Here is a 15,818-nt window from a genome sequence, read left to right as displayed (position 1 = left end):
GGTATTGTGCCCATCAGCTACTCTAACCAGCCCTCCCATCTCTGTGTAGCCCTCTCAGCACTGTACAATGCCTCTTCAGCAGATCCTGCGGGCAGTGGCTGCTGTGACAGGCCCTGATAGTACTTATCTGATGATCCTGTGCTAGCTGGAGAGCTGGAGAGGGTCCTAGAGCAGTTGTGGAGGCCCAGAGATTGGAGGGAAGGGGCTAAATACCAGTGGATCACTGAGATCTGTGCATAACTTTGTGGATCCCTGGATTCTGGGTCCCTCTTTTCATTCCTCAGGGAAAAGGGGAGGGACACCCCCCGGAACAATCCGAGGGAAATTTACCTGTATGGAGCCTTGTGGAATCTCCCTTCCCTGCCCTGCACCCTGGGTTTGTAATGCCGCAAAAGGGACTGCTGGGGAGAAATCAGGTCCTATATTATTAATTATTCTATTTTATTTTATTTTAGCAAGATCAATAGCCCCCTCCCTTCCAGGGACACACAGGGACCTTGCAGCAGCAGCGCGGCAAGCCAGGGCTAAGGCGGCTTCCTGCCCACTCTGCCTCCCCTCCCTCCACCCTTCTCCCAGAAACGGCCGAAATGTCCCTGCAGCCCCTGGGGGGGGGGAGGTTTGCCCTATGCTGCCCCTACCGCAAGCGCCGACTCCACAGCTCCTATTGGCCAGGAACTGCAGACAGTGGGAGCTGCTGGCAGTGGCTCATGGATACCTCCTGCCCCCCCACCTAGAAGCCACTGCCAGAGGGTTGTGAATGCCAGTCACTTTGGAAGCCGTGCCACCCTAGGAAAGTGCCACCCCCTAACCCACTCCTGCACCACAAGACCCTGGCTCAGCCCAGAGCCCGCACTCCACACCCAAACTTCCTCCCAGAGCCCATCCTCCCACTTTCTCCCACACCCTTTGCCCCAGCCCAGCGCCTGCACTCGTCCCTCACCCAAACTTCTTCAGAGCCCACACCCCTCAGCCAGTCCTCAACCCCAACCCCCTGCCCCAGTCCAGAGCCCGCACCCAAACTTCCTCCCAGAGCCCGACCGCCCGCACGCCCTTCCACACCCCAATCCCCTGCGCCAATAAAGGTACCTCACTTTATTTTCATTTACTTCTTATTACTTATAATATAGGAGGAGGATGGAAAAAACAGAATGAAAAATGGGAGGGGGAGATAAGACAAAACTTTCTTTTCCTTGGCTGGGTCCCAAAGGGGACCCAAAAATAAAGTTACGCATGGGTCCCCACTAACTCTAAATCCACCATTGGTTACGACAAGCCCAGATTCCAGGAATAGAACCTGCAGCAGGGCTGGCGCTGTAGTCCAGTCACCACACGTCCCCTGTGATTTGTCCTCCTGCAGTTTGCCATTGGTCACGACAGGTGTTAAAGTTGTTGCACACGAAGCCAAGCAGCTGAGATTCCCTGATGGCCAAGTGGCCCCCAAGGGAATGTGCAAACATGCTTCATAAAGACAGTTGCCTCCCTGTCTGAACAGATACTGCCTGCTGCCTGTGCTACCTCTCTGATGACTCCTTGTCCTTTTGGGTGAAGACCTCTGGTGTCAGCAGCTCCCCTTCTAGCAGGAATTGGGTACGTTGGCAGGTTTCACTGTCTTTACAATGCACAGGGAAGGGGAAAGGCTGCGAGCTGTTTCCATTTGCAGATGTTCTGTGCAGCGGCAGAGATCTCAGCTGGACTGTTGAGGTGACTCAGTGACAGGTAGTTTGGGAACCCCTCCATATATCTGCCCATGCTCCATGGTGGGCTGTTCAAGCTACTGAGAAATCTGACATTCAAAGCAAGCTCAGAGTATGAAAATCCCGGGGCCCGGCCTCAGGATTTCTCAAGAGATCCTATTTCTAGAGGTGCCGTGTGCTCTGGGCCCGATCCTGCCAGGAGCTGAGCGAGAGGAGACCCCACGGAATGTAAGTGACCAGTTCCCAAATCGCCTCAGATTTATTTGCTCCTGGAAATTTATTCAGCAAATGCATTTTCAAGGTTTTAAATTGTCTGGCTTGATTGTGAACGCAGGAATTCAGAGCTGTGTTGCTCTGTGGTAACAGGTCCGATAGGGCGTATGTCTGTTTCCTGACTGGCTGAGGGCTCTAGAATCTCTGCCCTGTAGAGACCCCTCAGAGTTACAGAACAACCAGCATCTCTGCCCCATCTCTGGTTTCCCAGAGCCATTTTCAAAGATGTTATTCCCTGGCTCAATTGTGAATGCAGGAATTAAGAGCTGCAGCTATTAACCCAGGGACAGAGGAGCTACTAGACTTCTGTTTGCTGACAAGCGACTGAATGAAGGCTGAGACACTGCGATCTTTTCAGATTCTGAAGAAATCCAGATGACAGACGCTACATTTTAAGTCCCACTCTCACCTGAGAAATCATCTCTGAAAGTATCAGAGGAGTAGCCGTGTTAGTCTGGATCTGTAAAAAGCAACAGAGAGTCCTGTGGCAACTTAAAGACTAACAGATGTATTGGAGCATAAGCTTTCGTGGGTGAATACCCACTTCGTCAGACGCATGTAATGGAAATTTCCAGAGGAAGGTATAAATATGCAGGCAAGAATCAGTCTGGAGATAACGAGGTTAGTTCAATCAGGGAGGGTGAGGTCCTCTTCTAGCAGTGAACACCAAGGGAGGAGAAACTGCTTTTGTAGTTGGTTAGCAATTCACAGTCTTTGTTTACTCCTGAGCTGATGGTGTCAAATTTGCAAATGAACTGAAGCGCAGCAGTTTCTCTTTGATGTCTGGTCCTGACGTTTTTTTGCTGTAAGATGGCTACCTTAACATCTGCTATTGTGTGTCCAGGGAGGTTGAAGCGTTCTCCTACAGGTTTTTGTATATTGCCATTCCTGATATCTGACTTGTGTCCATTTACCCTTTTACGAAGGGACTGTCCAGTTTTGCCGATGTTCATAGCAGAGGAACATTGCTGGGACATCATGGCGTATATAACAGTAAATCAGAAAGTAAATCAGAGGGGAAAGAATGAGTTGACATGTGTGTATTAAAGAAAAGAGGTGTAGATGTTATGCCAAAACTTCTCATTGTAATACAAATATTACAAATCAAACTTTCATGACACGAACGTATGTTGAAAGCCAGCAGTAGAGTTGTTGGAATCTCAAAAGGAAGGAGTAGTGGAAACTTCACTGCTTAATGGCTTTTGCTTTAGAAAGTATTTCAGAAGTTCTCCACATACTGTTTGCAATGGGTTTGTGCTATTAACTCTCTGCAGTAAACAATTGTATGATACTTACATTCAGGGCCATGTACACAATCCCTCTGCAATACCTCTCTAAGTCTCAGTTTCAGTAGTATAGAGATGAGGTGCAGGTAAGAGGAGTGTTATAGTGGTTTTATTAAATTTACGCACATCACCTCTTACACACGCATGTCAGAAGTAAGTTGCCTCAACTGGATATTAGGGGAAACCTAGTGTTTGCACCGGTCATACTGTGAGAATGAAGAGAAGTCTGTAGGATGATCCACATCTCTGGATTCAGACAACATAGGCCAGACAAAGCACTTCAGCTTTTCTTGGAGGGATTCTTGGGAGTCAGAGTGTATCACTGGGAGCATTTGGTAAGGGAAAGTTAATAGAACCCAGTTCTGATCAAATGTACACATTTAAACGTGGAGTGATGTAGTTGAAGTCACTATTATTGAATTAGCTTCTATGCAGGGCAGATAAATACAATGACCATTTTCACCATGCACTTGCCATGTGTTAACACACGTCATGATACAATGGGCCACAATCAGAAGTTAAGAGCCAGAAAGGGTGTCCGTGTGAATTGTAAAATTACAGTGTTCAAGTAGGCTGCGGAACGCAAAGCCACAAAATATCAATGGGACCAAGAGCTTAGAACCTTTCAAAGATTGACTGAATGTGTATATGGGTAACCACAAAATCCAATTCCAGTATTGAGGATTGTTTTAAAAAGTCTTGGAAGGGCCCACAACCTTCCTGATTTACACCACAAAATATGTCTTGCTAGTAGGTGTCGAGGGAAACTTTTCTTGGGAGCAGGTAATCTCATAGCTGCCTATTACGGGGCTTCTTCCACCTTCCACTGAAGTATCTAGAACTGGCCGCTAGATACTGAGCTAAATGGACTGCAAATCTGATCCAGTCTGGCAATACCTATCTTCCTATCTGTGGGTGTAAATCCAAGCCTATATTTTTGCTGATCTTCCTTGAGCTTTTGGGAGTCTCTAGAATTGCACAGAGAGCAGAATGGTCTCTCATTAAATATCATCTTGTCACCTTTTCTTTTTCCTTTAAGGGAGGAAAGTCAAAAACTCCTGGAACCCGCCCTGTACATTATGTCAGCTGTCAATGACACCAAACTCAAATCTGCAGTGTTCCTTCTCACCGGGATATCTGGGCAAGAAGATATCCATCTCTGGATCTCCATCCCCTTCTGCTTCATTTATGTTTTTTCAATATTGGGAAATTCAACCATTCTGTTCATTATAAAAACAGATCCAAGCCTCCATGAGCCCATGTACATTTTCCTTTCCATGTTGGCCATCACAGACCTTGGCTTATCGATATCCACCATGCCTACAATATTGGGCATATATTTGTTTAACTCTAGGGAGATCAGCCTTGATGCCTGTTTTGCCCAGCTATTCTTCATCCACTCATTTGCATTCACTGAATCCTCCATACTCTTGTTTATGGCATTTGACCGCTTTGTTGCAATCTCTAGCCCACTGAGATATGCTTCCATCTTAACCCTGCCGAGCGTATCCAAGATGGGACTGGTGTGTGTGCTAAGAGGGGTGGCCGTATCATTCCCATTCCCCTTTCTCTTGAAACGATTCCAATACTGTCGAGACAATGTCCTCTCCCATTCCTACTGCCTGCACCAGGATGTCATGAAGCTGGCTTGTTCGGACATCACAGTCAACTACATCTATGGCTTGTTTCTTACAGTCTTCACGGTGGGGTTGGATTCACTTCTCATCTTCCTCTCTTATGTGATGATCCTCAAAACTGTGCTGAGTGTTGCATCACACGCGGAGTGCCTCAGGGCCCTGAACACCTGTGTCTCCCACCTCTGCGCTGTCCTGTTCTTCTACATACCAGATATTGGCTTGGGTTTGATACACAGATTGGGGAAGGGCTCATCTCCCTTACTACAGATTGTCCTGGGCTACATCTACCTGCTCGTCCCACCACTAATGAACCCAATTGTGTACAGCGTGAAAAGCAAACACCTTCGTGCAAGGATAATCAGATTGTTCGTCAAGTGAAAGATCAGTGCTAGCTCCAGCGCTGCTGACCTGGGAGATGAAAAACACCAGCCACCTATTCCTTGCTGGACCCTTACATCTGAGACAACATGAGCTACTGATCTCCACTCAGTACAGAGAGGTTCAGCCGGGGTTTAAGGGCTGGAGCACTGGGAGAGGGGCTGTTAGAATCATAGAATCATAGAATATCAGAGTTGGAAGGGACCTCAAGAGGTCATCTAGTCCAACCCCCTGCTCAAAGCAGGACCAATTCCCAGCTAAATCATCCCAGCCAGGGCTTTGTCAAGCCGGGCCTTAAAAACCTCCAAGGAAGGAGACTCCACCACCTCCCTAGGTAACGCATTCCAGTGTTTCACCACCCTCCTAGTGAAATAGTTTTTCCTGATATCCAACCTGGACCTCCCCCACTGCAACTTGAGACCATTGCTCCTTGTTCTGTCGTCTGCCACCACTGAGAACAGTCGAGCTCCATCCTCTTTAGAACCCCCCTTCAGGTAGTTGAAGGCTGCTATCAAATCCCCCCTCATTCTTCTCTTCTGGAGACTAAACAATCCCAGTTCCCTCAGCCTCTCCTCATAAGTCATGTGCTCCAGACCCCTAATCATTTTTGTTGCCCTCCGCTGGACTCTTTCCAATTTTTCCACATCCTTCTTGTAGTGTGGGGCCCAAAACTGGACACAGTATTCCAGATGAGGCCTCACCAATGTCGAATAAAGGGGAACGATCACGTCCCTCGATCTGCTGGCAATGCCCCTACTTATACAGCCCAAAATGCCGTTAGCCTTCTTGGCAACAAGAGCACACTGTTGACTCATATCCAGCTTCTCGTCCACTGTGACCCCTAGGTCCTTTTCTGCAGAACTGCTACCTAGCCATTCGGTCCCTAGTCTGTAGCAGTGCATGGGATTCTTCCGTCCTAAGTGCAGGACTCTGCACTTGTCCTTGTTGAACCTCATCAGGTTTTTTTCGGCCCAATCTTCTAATTTGTCTAGGTCCCTCTGTATCCGATCCCTACCCTCTAGTGTATCTACCACGCCTCCTAGTTTAGTGTCATCTGCAAACTTGCTGAGAGTGCAGTCCACACCATCCTCCAGATCATTAATAAAGATATTAAACAAAACCGGCCCCAGGACCGACCCTTGGGGCACTCCGCTTGAAACCGGCTGCCAACTAGACATGGAGCCATTGATCACTACCCGTTGAGCCCGACGATCTAGCCAGCTTTCTATCCACCTTACAGTCCATTCATCCAGCCCATACTTCTTTAACTTGGCGGCAAGAATACTGTGGGAGACCGTATCAAAAGCTTTGCTAAAGTCAAGGAATAACACATCCACTGCTTTCCCCTCATCCACAGAGCCAGTTATCTCATCATAGAAGGCAATTAGGTTAGTCAGGCACGACTTCCCCTTCGTGAATCCATGCTGACTGTTCCTGATCACTTTCCTCTCCTCTAAATGTTTCATAATTGATTCCTTGAGGACCTGCTCCATGATTTTTCCAGGGACTGAGGTGAGGCTGACTGGCCTGTAGTTCCCCGGATCCTCCTTCTTCCCTTTTTTAAAGATGGGCACTACATTAGCCTTTTTCCAGTCATCTGGGACCTCCCCCGATTTCCATGAGTTTTCAAAAATAATGGCTAATGGCTCTGCAATCTCACCCGCCAACTCCTTTAGCACCCTCGGATGCAGCGCATCCGGCCCCATGGACTTGTGCACGTCCAGTTTTTCTAAATAGTCCCGAACCACTTCTTTCTCCACAGAGGGTTGGTCACCTTCTCCCCATGTTGTACTGCCCAGTGCAGCAGTCTGGGAGCTGACCTTGTTTGTGAAGACAGAGGCAAAAAAATCATTGAGTACATTAGCTTTTTCCACATCCTCGGTCACTAGGTTGCCTCCCTCATTCAGTAAGGGGCCCACACTTTCCTTGATTTTCTTCTTGTTGCTAACATACCTGAAGAAACCCTTCTTGTTACTCTTAACATCTCTTGCTAACTGCAACTCCAAGTGTGATTTGGCCTTCCTGATTTCACGCCTGCACGCCTGAGCAATATTTTTATACTCCTCTCTGGTCATTTGTCCAATCTTCCACTTCTTGTAAGCTTCTTTTTTGCGTTTAAGATCAGCAAGGATTTCACTGTTTAGCCAAGCTGGTCGCCTGCCATATTTACTATTCTTTCTACACATCGGGATGGTTTGTTCCTGCAACCTCAATAAGGATTCTTTAAAATACAGCCAGCTCTCCTGGACCCCTTTGCCCTTCATGTTATTCTCCCAGGGGATCCTGCCCATCTGTTCCCTGAGGGAGTCAAAGTCTGCTTTTCTGAAGTCCAGGGTCCGTATTCTGCTGCTCTCCTTTCTTCCTTGTGTCAGGGGGGATAGCTCACTGGGGGATGGAAACCAAGGCAGTCAGCAGCATTTACAAAGGGCTTGTCTACACTACCAAGTTTTGTCCATGAAACTAATGTCGACATGAGAAAATCGACAAAAGCAAAGTCGCCAAAGCTAGTCTACATTTTCTCCCTCTGTCGATAGTTTGTGTCCACATTCAGGGCACTATTGTCGACAGCGTGAGCAATGCACTGTGAGTATGTATCTGTGATGTTACTGACATAACCTGTGACCGTATAGATCATTTTTGCAACCACCCTTATATATTTGCAGCAAGTATTGTACAAAGGTTGTTGTGTAAGTTGTCTATGGAAAGGTTATGATTTGCTGATTATGATTATGCTGTCTGTATGTGTGTATCATTTTTGTAGTTGAAGTTACGAATATTGGCTGTGTACTTGTATTTTAATGTGTTTTAATTCTAAGTAGCCTCAGTGAGGCATTTGGTCAACTTCTTGAGAAGGGACTATTCTCAGTAAGTGCCAATCAAGAAGCACTTAATTGACCATGGACTTTATGAGACGCCAATCCACAACTGAGCTTTCCTGTGAACGTTCAAACTAACATGTAAACAACGGCGTCAGGCTGTAAGGAACTGAGTCATGTATGGACATGTGACTTGCCCATGTGGCTCCAGTCTGCATCTTGCTGCTGTAAATTTCCACAGTAAGAACAGAGAAGTGTCCTTCCACAGGGCAGAGACTATAAAAAGCCCTGGAAACTCTCCCATTTTGTCTTCAATCCTGCTTCTTGCCTCTGAAGGGACCTTGCTACAAACTAAAGCTCTCAACAAAGGACTGAATGACCCATCCCAGCTGTGGATGTTTGTATTCCAGAGACCTGATTTGAGCCTGCAGTTTATTCCATCACTGCTACAAGTCTTAAACCAAGAACTTTCCCTTTACTGTATGTAATTGATTCCATTTAACCAGTTCCAGCTCTCATCTATATATCTTTCTTTTTATGAATAAATAAATCTTTAGATTTTAGATTCTAAAGGATTGGCAACAGCGTGATTTGTGAGTAAGATCTGATTTGTACAGTGACCTGGGTCTGGGGCTTGGTCCTTTCGGATCGGAAGAACATTTTTTCTTTTACTGGGGTGTTGGTTTTCATAACCATTCATCCCCATAAGGAGTGGCACGGATGGGGATACTGGGAAACAGGAGAGTCTAAGGGAATCGCTTGTATAACTTATGGTTAGCCTGTGGGGTAAAACCAGAGTCTTCTCTGTTTGGCTGGTTTGGTGCCTTGGTGTGCAAAGGAACCCCAGCCTTGGGCAGTAACTGCCCTGCTTTAAGCAATTTATCCTGAATTGGCACTCTCAGAAGTGTCCCACCAAGGGCAGCATCGTTACAGTATCCCACAGTCCCTGGTGACGCCATCTGTCTCTAGGTGTTGTGGGAAGGCGGAAACGGAGCGTGGTGCATCCTGGGATGTGCAAAATATCCCATCATGCACTGCTTTGTGTCCCAGCCCTCCAGTGGTTTCCAGCTTCCTTTCATGCTGTTTTTCCAACTCTCAGTCTTTGTAGTGCGCACCAGCATCTGCTGTGAGCTAGGATGGATCGTGTATTTCTCTCTTTCTCTTCCCTATGTGCTGTTAACTGTCGTGAGGAGATTGCGCATGGCAGCACAGTTACTCGTTAAGTTACTGACAGAGGACGACTTGCAGGCGCCCAACACTCTGCCTGATATGGACGGCAGCAACTTATCAGTGCTTTTGGCATTCTCAAAGCAGCTGCATACGTAGACCAACACTTTTGGGCTAGGGAAACAAGCTCTGATTGGAGGGATCACATTGTCATGCAGGTGTGGGATGAAGACCAGTGGGTACAGAACTTTAGGATGCGTAAAGCAACCTTCCTGGAGCTATGTGCTGAGCTGGCCCCCGACCTGCGGCACATGGACACCAGAATGAGAGCTGCCCTTTCAGTAGAGAAGCGTGTTGCAATCGTTGTATGGAAACTGGTCAATCCAGACTGCTACCAGTCAGTTGCAAATCAATTTGGAGGGGGGAAGTCCACTGTTGGGGCTGTATTACTCCAAGTGTGCAGGGCAATAAATCGCATCTTGCTACAGAAGACCGTGACGCTGGGAAATGGGCATAAAATAGTGGATGGCTTTGCAGAGATGGGTTTCCCTAACTGTGGCGGTGCACTTGATGGCACACACATTCCAATTTTAGCGTCAGACCCCCTTGCATTGGAGTACATCAATAGGAAGGGATACTTCTCCATGGTGGGAGGGAGTGCGGGGCTCGAGATCTGGGAGGAAGTTTGGGTTTGGGATGCGGGCTCTGGGCAGGGCCAGGGAGTTGGGGTGTGGGAGGGGATGCGGGGCGTCAGGCTCTGGGAGGAAGTTTGGGTTTGCGATGCGGGCTCTGGGCTGGGCCGGGGGGTTGGGGTGTGGGAGCAAGGGCAGGGGGTCGGGCTCTGGGAGGAAGTTTGGGTGTGGGGAGCGGGCTCTGGGCTGGCCAGGGGGTTATGGTGTGGGAGGAAGTGCATGGGGTCGGGATCTGGGAGGAAGTTTGGGTGTGGGGTGCTGGCTCTGGGATGAGACAGGGCCTTGAGGTGCAGAAGGGGGTCAGGGAGTGGCACTTCCCTAGAGTGGCGCAGCTCCCAAAGCTGCTGGCATTCACACCCCTCTGGCAGAGGCTTCTAGGTGGGTGTAGGAGGGCAGGGGGCTGCTGTTCCTGGCCAATAGGAGCTGTGGAGTTGGCGCTCTGCGTGGGGGAGCATACGGTGACACCCCTCCATGGGCCGGAGGGACATGCCGGCTGCTTCTGGGAGCGGGGTGGAGGGAGGGAGGCAGAGAGGGCAGGGAGCCGCCTGAGCCCCGGCCTGCCGCGCTGCTGCTGGAACATCTCTGTGTGCCCCTGGTGGGGAGGGGGCAGCAGGTTTCCGGGGCAGGGGCAGCACACGGATCTGCCTCCTGTCCCGCACAAAGGGTGCGCAGGGACGTGCCAGAAGTCAGCCGCTTCTGGGCCTGGCATGGGGCCACCAGCTACAGCATCCAAGCAGGCTGCCTGCCTGAGACCTGCTACGCCGCCGGCGGGGACTCGGGGGCAGATTGTCAGATGACATTTCTCCTGCATTTTTCGGGCTCCCCTGTCGTTGGGGGCTCCCTGCCACCACACGGCTTGTTTCATGGTAATTCCACTCCTGGTCATCACTGTCCATATGGTTCCGATTAGTCACGTGGCTACCTTGGGGGAGGCCAAGTGGTAACGATGATGCTGTCACAGCTGTGATCTTGCTGAAATAAAATAAAATAGAATAATAATATAGGACCTGATTTCTCCCCAGCAGTCCCCTTTGCTGCATTACCTACCTAGGGTGCAGACCAGGGAAGGGAGATTCCACAAGGCTCCCTACATGGACATTTCCCTCGGATTGTTCTGGGGTGGGGGGGTTCCCTTCCCTTCTCCCTGAAGAATGAAAAGAGGGACCCAGAATCCAGGGATCCACAAAGTTAGGGACATATCTCAGTGATCCACTGGTAGCTGGGCTCACACAACAACAATCTCTGCGACTCCAGATCTGTTCTAGGACTCTCTCCAGCTCCCTGCTAGCACAGGTTCATCCGAGATGTGCTACCAGGGCCTGCCACAGTAGCCACTGCCCGCAGGATCTGCTGAAGGGGTGTTGTATAGGGTAGAGGGGGTTGCACAGAGATAGGAAGGTTGATTGAGTAGCTGATGGGCACAATACCTCAGCCATAGTCGGGAGGTTTTGACCTTTCCATACGCAGAATGCGGCCATAGACTCAGTCCGTATTACGTTCACATATGTTACGAGGAAGAGGTAGATGAAAACCTCCAATTTCTAAAGTCAGTAAGAGCCTATGGGACCAGGGCCGGTGGAAGGATGTTTCACGCCCTAGGCGAAACTTGCACCTTGTGCCCCCCTCCCCGTCCCCGAACCCCCGCCCGGAGGCGCCCCCCCTGCGCAGCAGCTCCCTCCCTCCGCTCTGAGGCGCCCCCCCCCCATGGCAGCTCCCCACCCGCTACCCTGAGGCACCGCCCCGGCCCCAGCTCCTCCCTGCCCCGCCTCCTCCCCAAGCACGCTGTGGCTGCTTCACTTCTCCCGCCTGCCAGGCTTGTGGTGCCAATCAGATTAGGCAGCCACGGCGTGCTCGGGGAGGAGGCGGGGCAGAGGTGAGCTGGGGCGGGGAGTTCCCCTGAATGCCGCCCCCCCTTGCTGCATGCTGCCCTCCCCACGCTCCACTGCCCTTGCTCCCTGCGCCTAAATGCCAGCGGCCTAAATGGTTGCACTGGCCCTGTATGGGACAAAAGCCTCCTTTCCAAAAAATGTCAGGTCAGCTGGGACAGGACTTAAATAAGGGACTGTACCAGCCAAAACAGGACCAATGGGCACCCTACCACACACTCAAATGTAAAATTGCAGAACTATCAGCTGTGGTTTGTAACCTATCACTTAGCTTCTGTACCAAGGTGCCTCAGGACCCTCTGTTGCTTCTGTACCAAAAGAGTGGAGGATAGCTAATGGATATTAACCAGTATTGGCAGGGATGGTGTCCCTAGCCTCTTTTTGCCAGAACCTGGGGGAATTGAGTGACAGGAGATGGATCACTTGATGATTCCCTGTTCCGTTCATTCCCTCTGGGGCACCTGGCATTGATTGACCATTGTCAGAAGACAGGATAGTGGGATAGATGGACCTTTGATCTGACCCATTATAGCCGTTCTTATGTTCTTATGACGTCTGCTAGGGTAACAGAAGGAGTCCCTGAAAAAGGCTGGTCTGCAGCAGTCCATCCATCAGAGAAACAATTTAAGAACATAAGAACGGCCATATTGATTCAGACCAATGGTCCATCAAGTCCAGTGTCCTGTCTTCTGACAGTGGCCAGTGCAGACGCTTCGGGGGAATGCACAAAACAGGGCAATTATCGAGTGATCCATCCTCCGTCATCTGCTTCCAGCTTCTGGGAGTCAGAGGTTTAGAGACACTCGGAGCATGGGGCTGAATCTCTGACCAGCTTGGCTACTAGTTACTGATGGACCTATCCTCCATGAACTTGCCTAGTTGTTTTTTGGATCAGTTATATTTCTGTGTGAGGAAATACTTCCTTTTGTTTGATTTAAACCTGCTGCACATTAACTTCAAGGGTGACCCTGGCTGTTGTGTTATGTGAAGTGGTAGATAACACTTCCTGATTCACTTTCCCCACACCACTCATGATTTTATAGATCTCTATCAAAACCCGCCTTAGTCATCTCTTTTCCAAGCTGAGAAGTCCCAGTCTTTTTAATCTCTCCTCATACGGAAGCTGTTCCATACCCCTAAACCTTTTTGTCGCCCTTCTCTGTTCTTTTCCAATTCTAATATATAATTTTTGAGATGGGGCAACCAGAACTGCACAAAGTATTCAAAATGTGGTCCTAACATGGATTTATGTAGATGCAATATGATATTCTCTGTCTTATTTATCCAGGAGGATACCACTATTTACCTCTCTCCCTTCTGAGGGCTGACTATTTATTCCTATCCTTTGTCTCCCATCTTTTAACTAGTTACTGATCATAAAATCATAGAAGATTAGGTTGGAAGAGACCTCAAGGGGTCATCCAGTCCAAACCTCTGCTCAAACCAGGACCAAGCCCAACCAAATCATCTCAGCAATGAGATGAACTTCCTTCTTCCCCCACGACTGCCTTCTTCTCTTAAGAGCCTTTGGTGATGGACTTTGTCAGAGACTGCCTGAAAGTCCAAGTACACTATATGCCCTGGATCACCCGTGACCACATTTTTCTTGACACATTCGAAGAATTCTAATAGATTGGTGAGGTATGATTTTCTTTTGAAAAGTTGTATTAAGTCTTCCCCAACAAAGTGTGTTCATCTTTGTGTCTGATGATTCTGTTCTTTAGTATAGTTTCAACCAATTTGCCTGGTACTGAAGTTAGGCTTCCTTGCCTGTATTCCCAGGATCACCTCTGGAGTCTTTTTTTTTTTTAAATCAGCATCACAGCTAGTCATCTGACACAGAGGCTGATTTAAGCCAAAGGTCACATACCACATGTAGTAGTTCTGAAATTTGGTTTTTGAGTTCCCTCAAAACTCCTGGGTGAATCCCATCTGGTCCTGGTGACTTATTACTGTTGACTTGATGAGTTTGTTCCAAAACCTCCCATACAGACACTTCAGTCTGAGACAGTTCCTCCAATTTGTCATCTAAAAAGAAAGGCTCTGGTGTGGGATTCTCCCTCACGTCCTATGCAGTGAAGACCAATGCAAAGAATTTACTTAGCCTCTCCACAGCAGCCTCATCTCCCTTGAGTGCTCCTTTAGCACCTCAGTCATCCAGTGGCCCTACTCATTGTGTGGCAGGCTTCCTGCTTCTGATGTACTTTAAAAAAAATTGCCACAGCCACCAAAAATAATGAGATTTGTTTACAAATAATGAGATTTAAAATATACTAATGTGGAGTTGGTTTTCATTTGCCTTTCAGGTGCACCTGCTTCAGATTTCCTAGCTTTTCTGCAACGCACTCATTCAAATAAACTTTTTTGAAGCAAACTGAAAGCTGAGGTTTCTGGGGACTCTCTTGATTCCAGAAGTTGGGGCTTTAAAAATGACAGGAAATAACGCAAGACTCCCAAGAAAATCTCCAGCGGTGGCGCTGCTGGGCATATTGCATGCGGAGCACCCACAAACAGAGGAGCTGAGAGTGAGTAGACTTTTCTGGTCACACAGTCCATCAGCGGCAAAGACATTGTTTCCTTCTTTACTGTGCTACAGAGCCTCCTGTTGTAAGGAACAAGGTTACACCACAGCCAGCCAGACATGACAGTGCCGGGTTCGCAGAGTCACTGGATACCTGAGGCACAGCTCCGAGGGTCTTTCTTCTTGTTCAGGCATGAGACACGCTCACGCCAGGTAAGCAAGGCCATGCACATCCCTCATGGAAATGTTTCAGAGTAGCAGCCGTGTTAGTCTGTATCCGCAAAAAGAAGAACAGGAGTACTTGTGGCACCTTAGAGACTAACAAATTATTTGTTAGTCTCTAAGATGCCACAAGAACTCCTTTTCTTCCTCATGGAAATGGTCATGACCCAGTCCCAGCTCCAAGTGCCTGCTGCTGCTCTCTGTTGGACACAAACAGCTGCCTCCCCCACATCCAGCTACCCCCAAACTTGGTGATGATAGAAATGTGGATGCAGGCTGGGAGGTCTATCCAGCGCTACAGCAGCTCTCATTGCTCATGGAGTGGGTAGGGGGTCAGGATCAGTCTGAGGGACATCACAGCAGGTCTCTGTTCGGCCAGGCAACTCTCTCCAGATCCGTCACTCTGAAACCATGTCCTGATTCCCCCTCTTACTACTGAGGGGAAGGAGGGGCCCAGAACTCCCTCATCAAAGGGGGCTGTGCTAATGACAGGCCTCATCCCCAAAGGGTGTTGGGAAGAGTTCAGGTTCTCCACCCAGTGCCCCAAATCACCCTGTAAAGGGTACAGACTCACCCCTGTGGCGCCTCCTACTGGTCATCCAGGGAATTAGCTCACCAGCCTCTGGAGCACCCTCTGCAGGCCGGTAATCTGCCTTTTCCTCTACTGGCACCTGTGTCCCTCCCAGGATCCGGTGCCCCTATTACTGGGATGCTGCCCCCTGGCAGTACCCCACAGATCTGGGTCTCCCCTCCCTGGGGAACCCCCACCCACTATCCCCACCTTGCCTCAGCACTAGGCCACTGCCAGTCACCAACTAGCCCCCGCTCCCTGGGCAGACTGCAGTATAGGCCACTCATCACTGGCAAGGGGAGTTTGGACCTGCTGCCTTGGCCTACCCATCGGCTGTCCTCTGCAACCCCCAGTTCCCCTTGGCCCTCCGCTAGGCCGCAGCCTGGGCCTTTTCAGGCTGGAGCTCCCCAGCCTTTCCCCAGCCCTGCTCCACTACAGGTACCCTGTGTCTAGCTCCCTGCAGCCAGGCCCTTCTCTCTCTGAAGGCAGAGAGTGACTTTGGCCTGAGCTCCTGGCTCCCTGCCTTTATAGGGCCTGCTGAGTCTGTTTGGGGCGTGGCCCCAGCTGCAGCCACTTTCCTCAATCAGCCCAGCCCTTCCAGGCAGGAGCAGGTGTCCACCCTGCTACACACCCTTATGAGGCACACAGAGCTGAGATCTCTCTACGGCACTTAGC

The 15,818-nt window shown here is 49.4% G+C and overlaps 1 protein-coding gene across 1 annotated transcript; it reads left to right on the top strand.

Annotated features, from left to right (window-relative positions):
- The first annotated feature begins 4,332 nt into the window (after window positions 1–4,332).
- On the top strand, window positions 4,333–5,268 carry LOC101933226 (olfactory receptor 51G2-like). Its single transcript, XM_005315229.2, has one exon. The coding sequence runs from the start codon at window positions 4,333–4,335 to the stop codon at window positions 5,266–5,268; it is 936 nt and encodes a 311-aa protein (XP_005315286.1).
- The last annotated feature ends 10,550 nt before the right edge of the window (window positions 5,269–15,818 follow it).

Source organism: Chrysemys picta, chromosome 1 (genome assembly GCF_011386835.1).
Source record: "Chrysemys picta bellii isolate R12L10 chromosome 1, ASM1138683v2, whole genome shotgun sequence".
NCBI lineage: Eukaryota > Metazoa > Chordata > Testudines > Emydidae > Chrysemys > Chrysemys picta.
The sequence above is the reverse complement of the archived record's forward strand: the minus strand, read 5'-3'. Positions and strand labels throughout refer to the sequence as shown.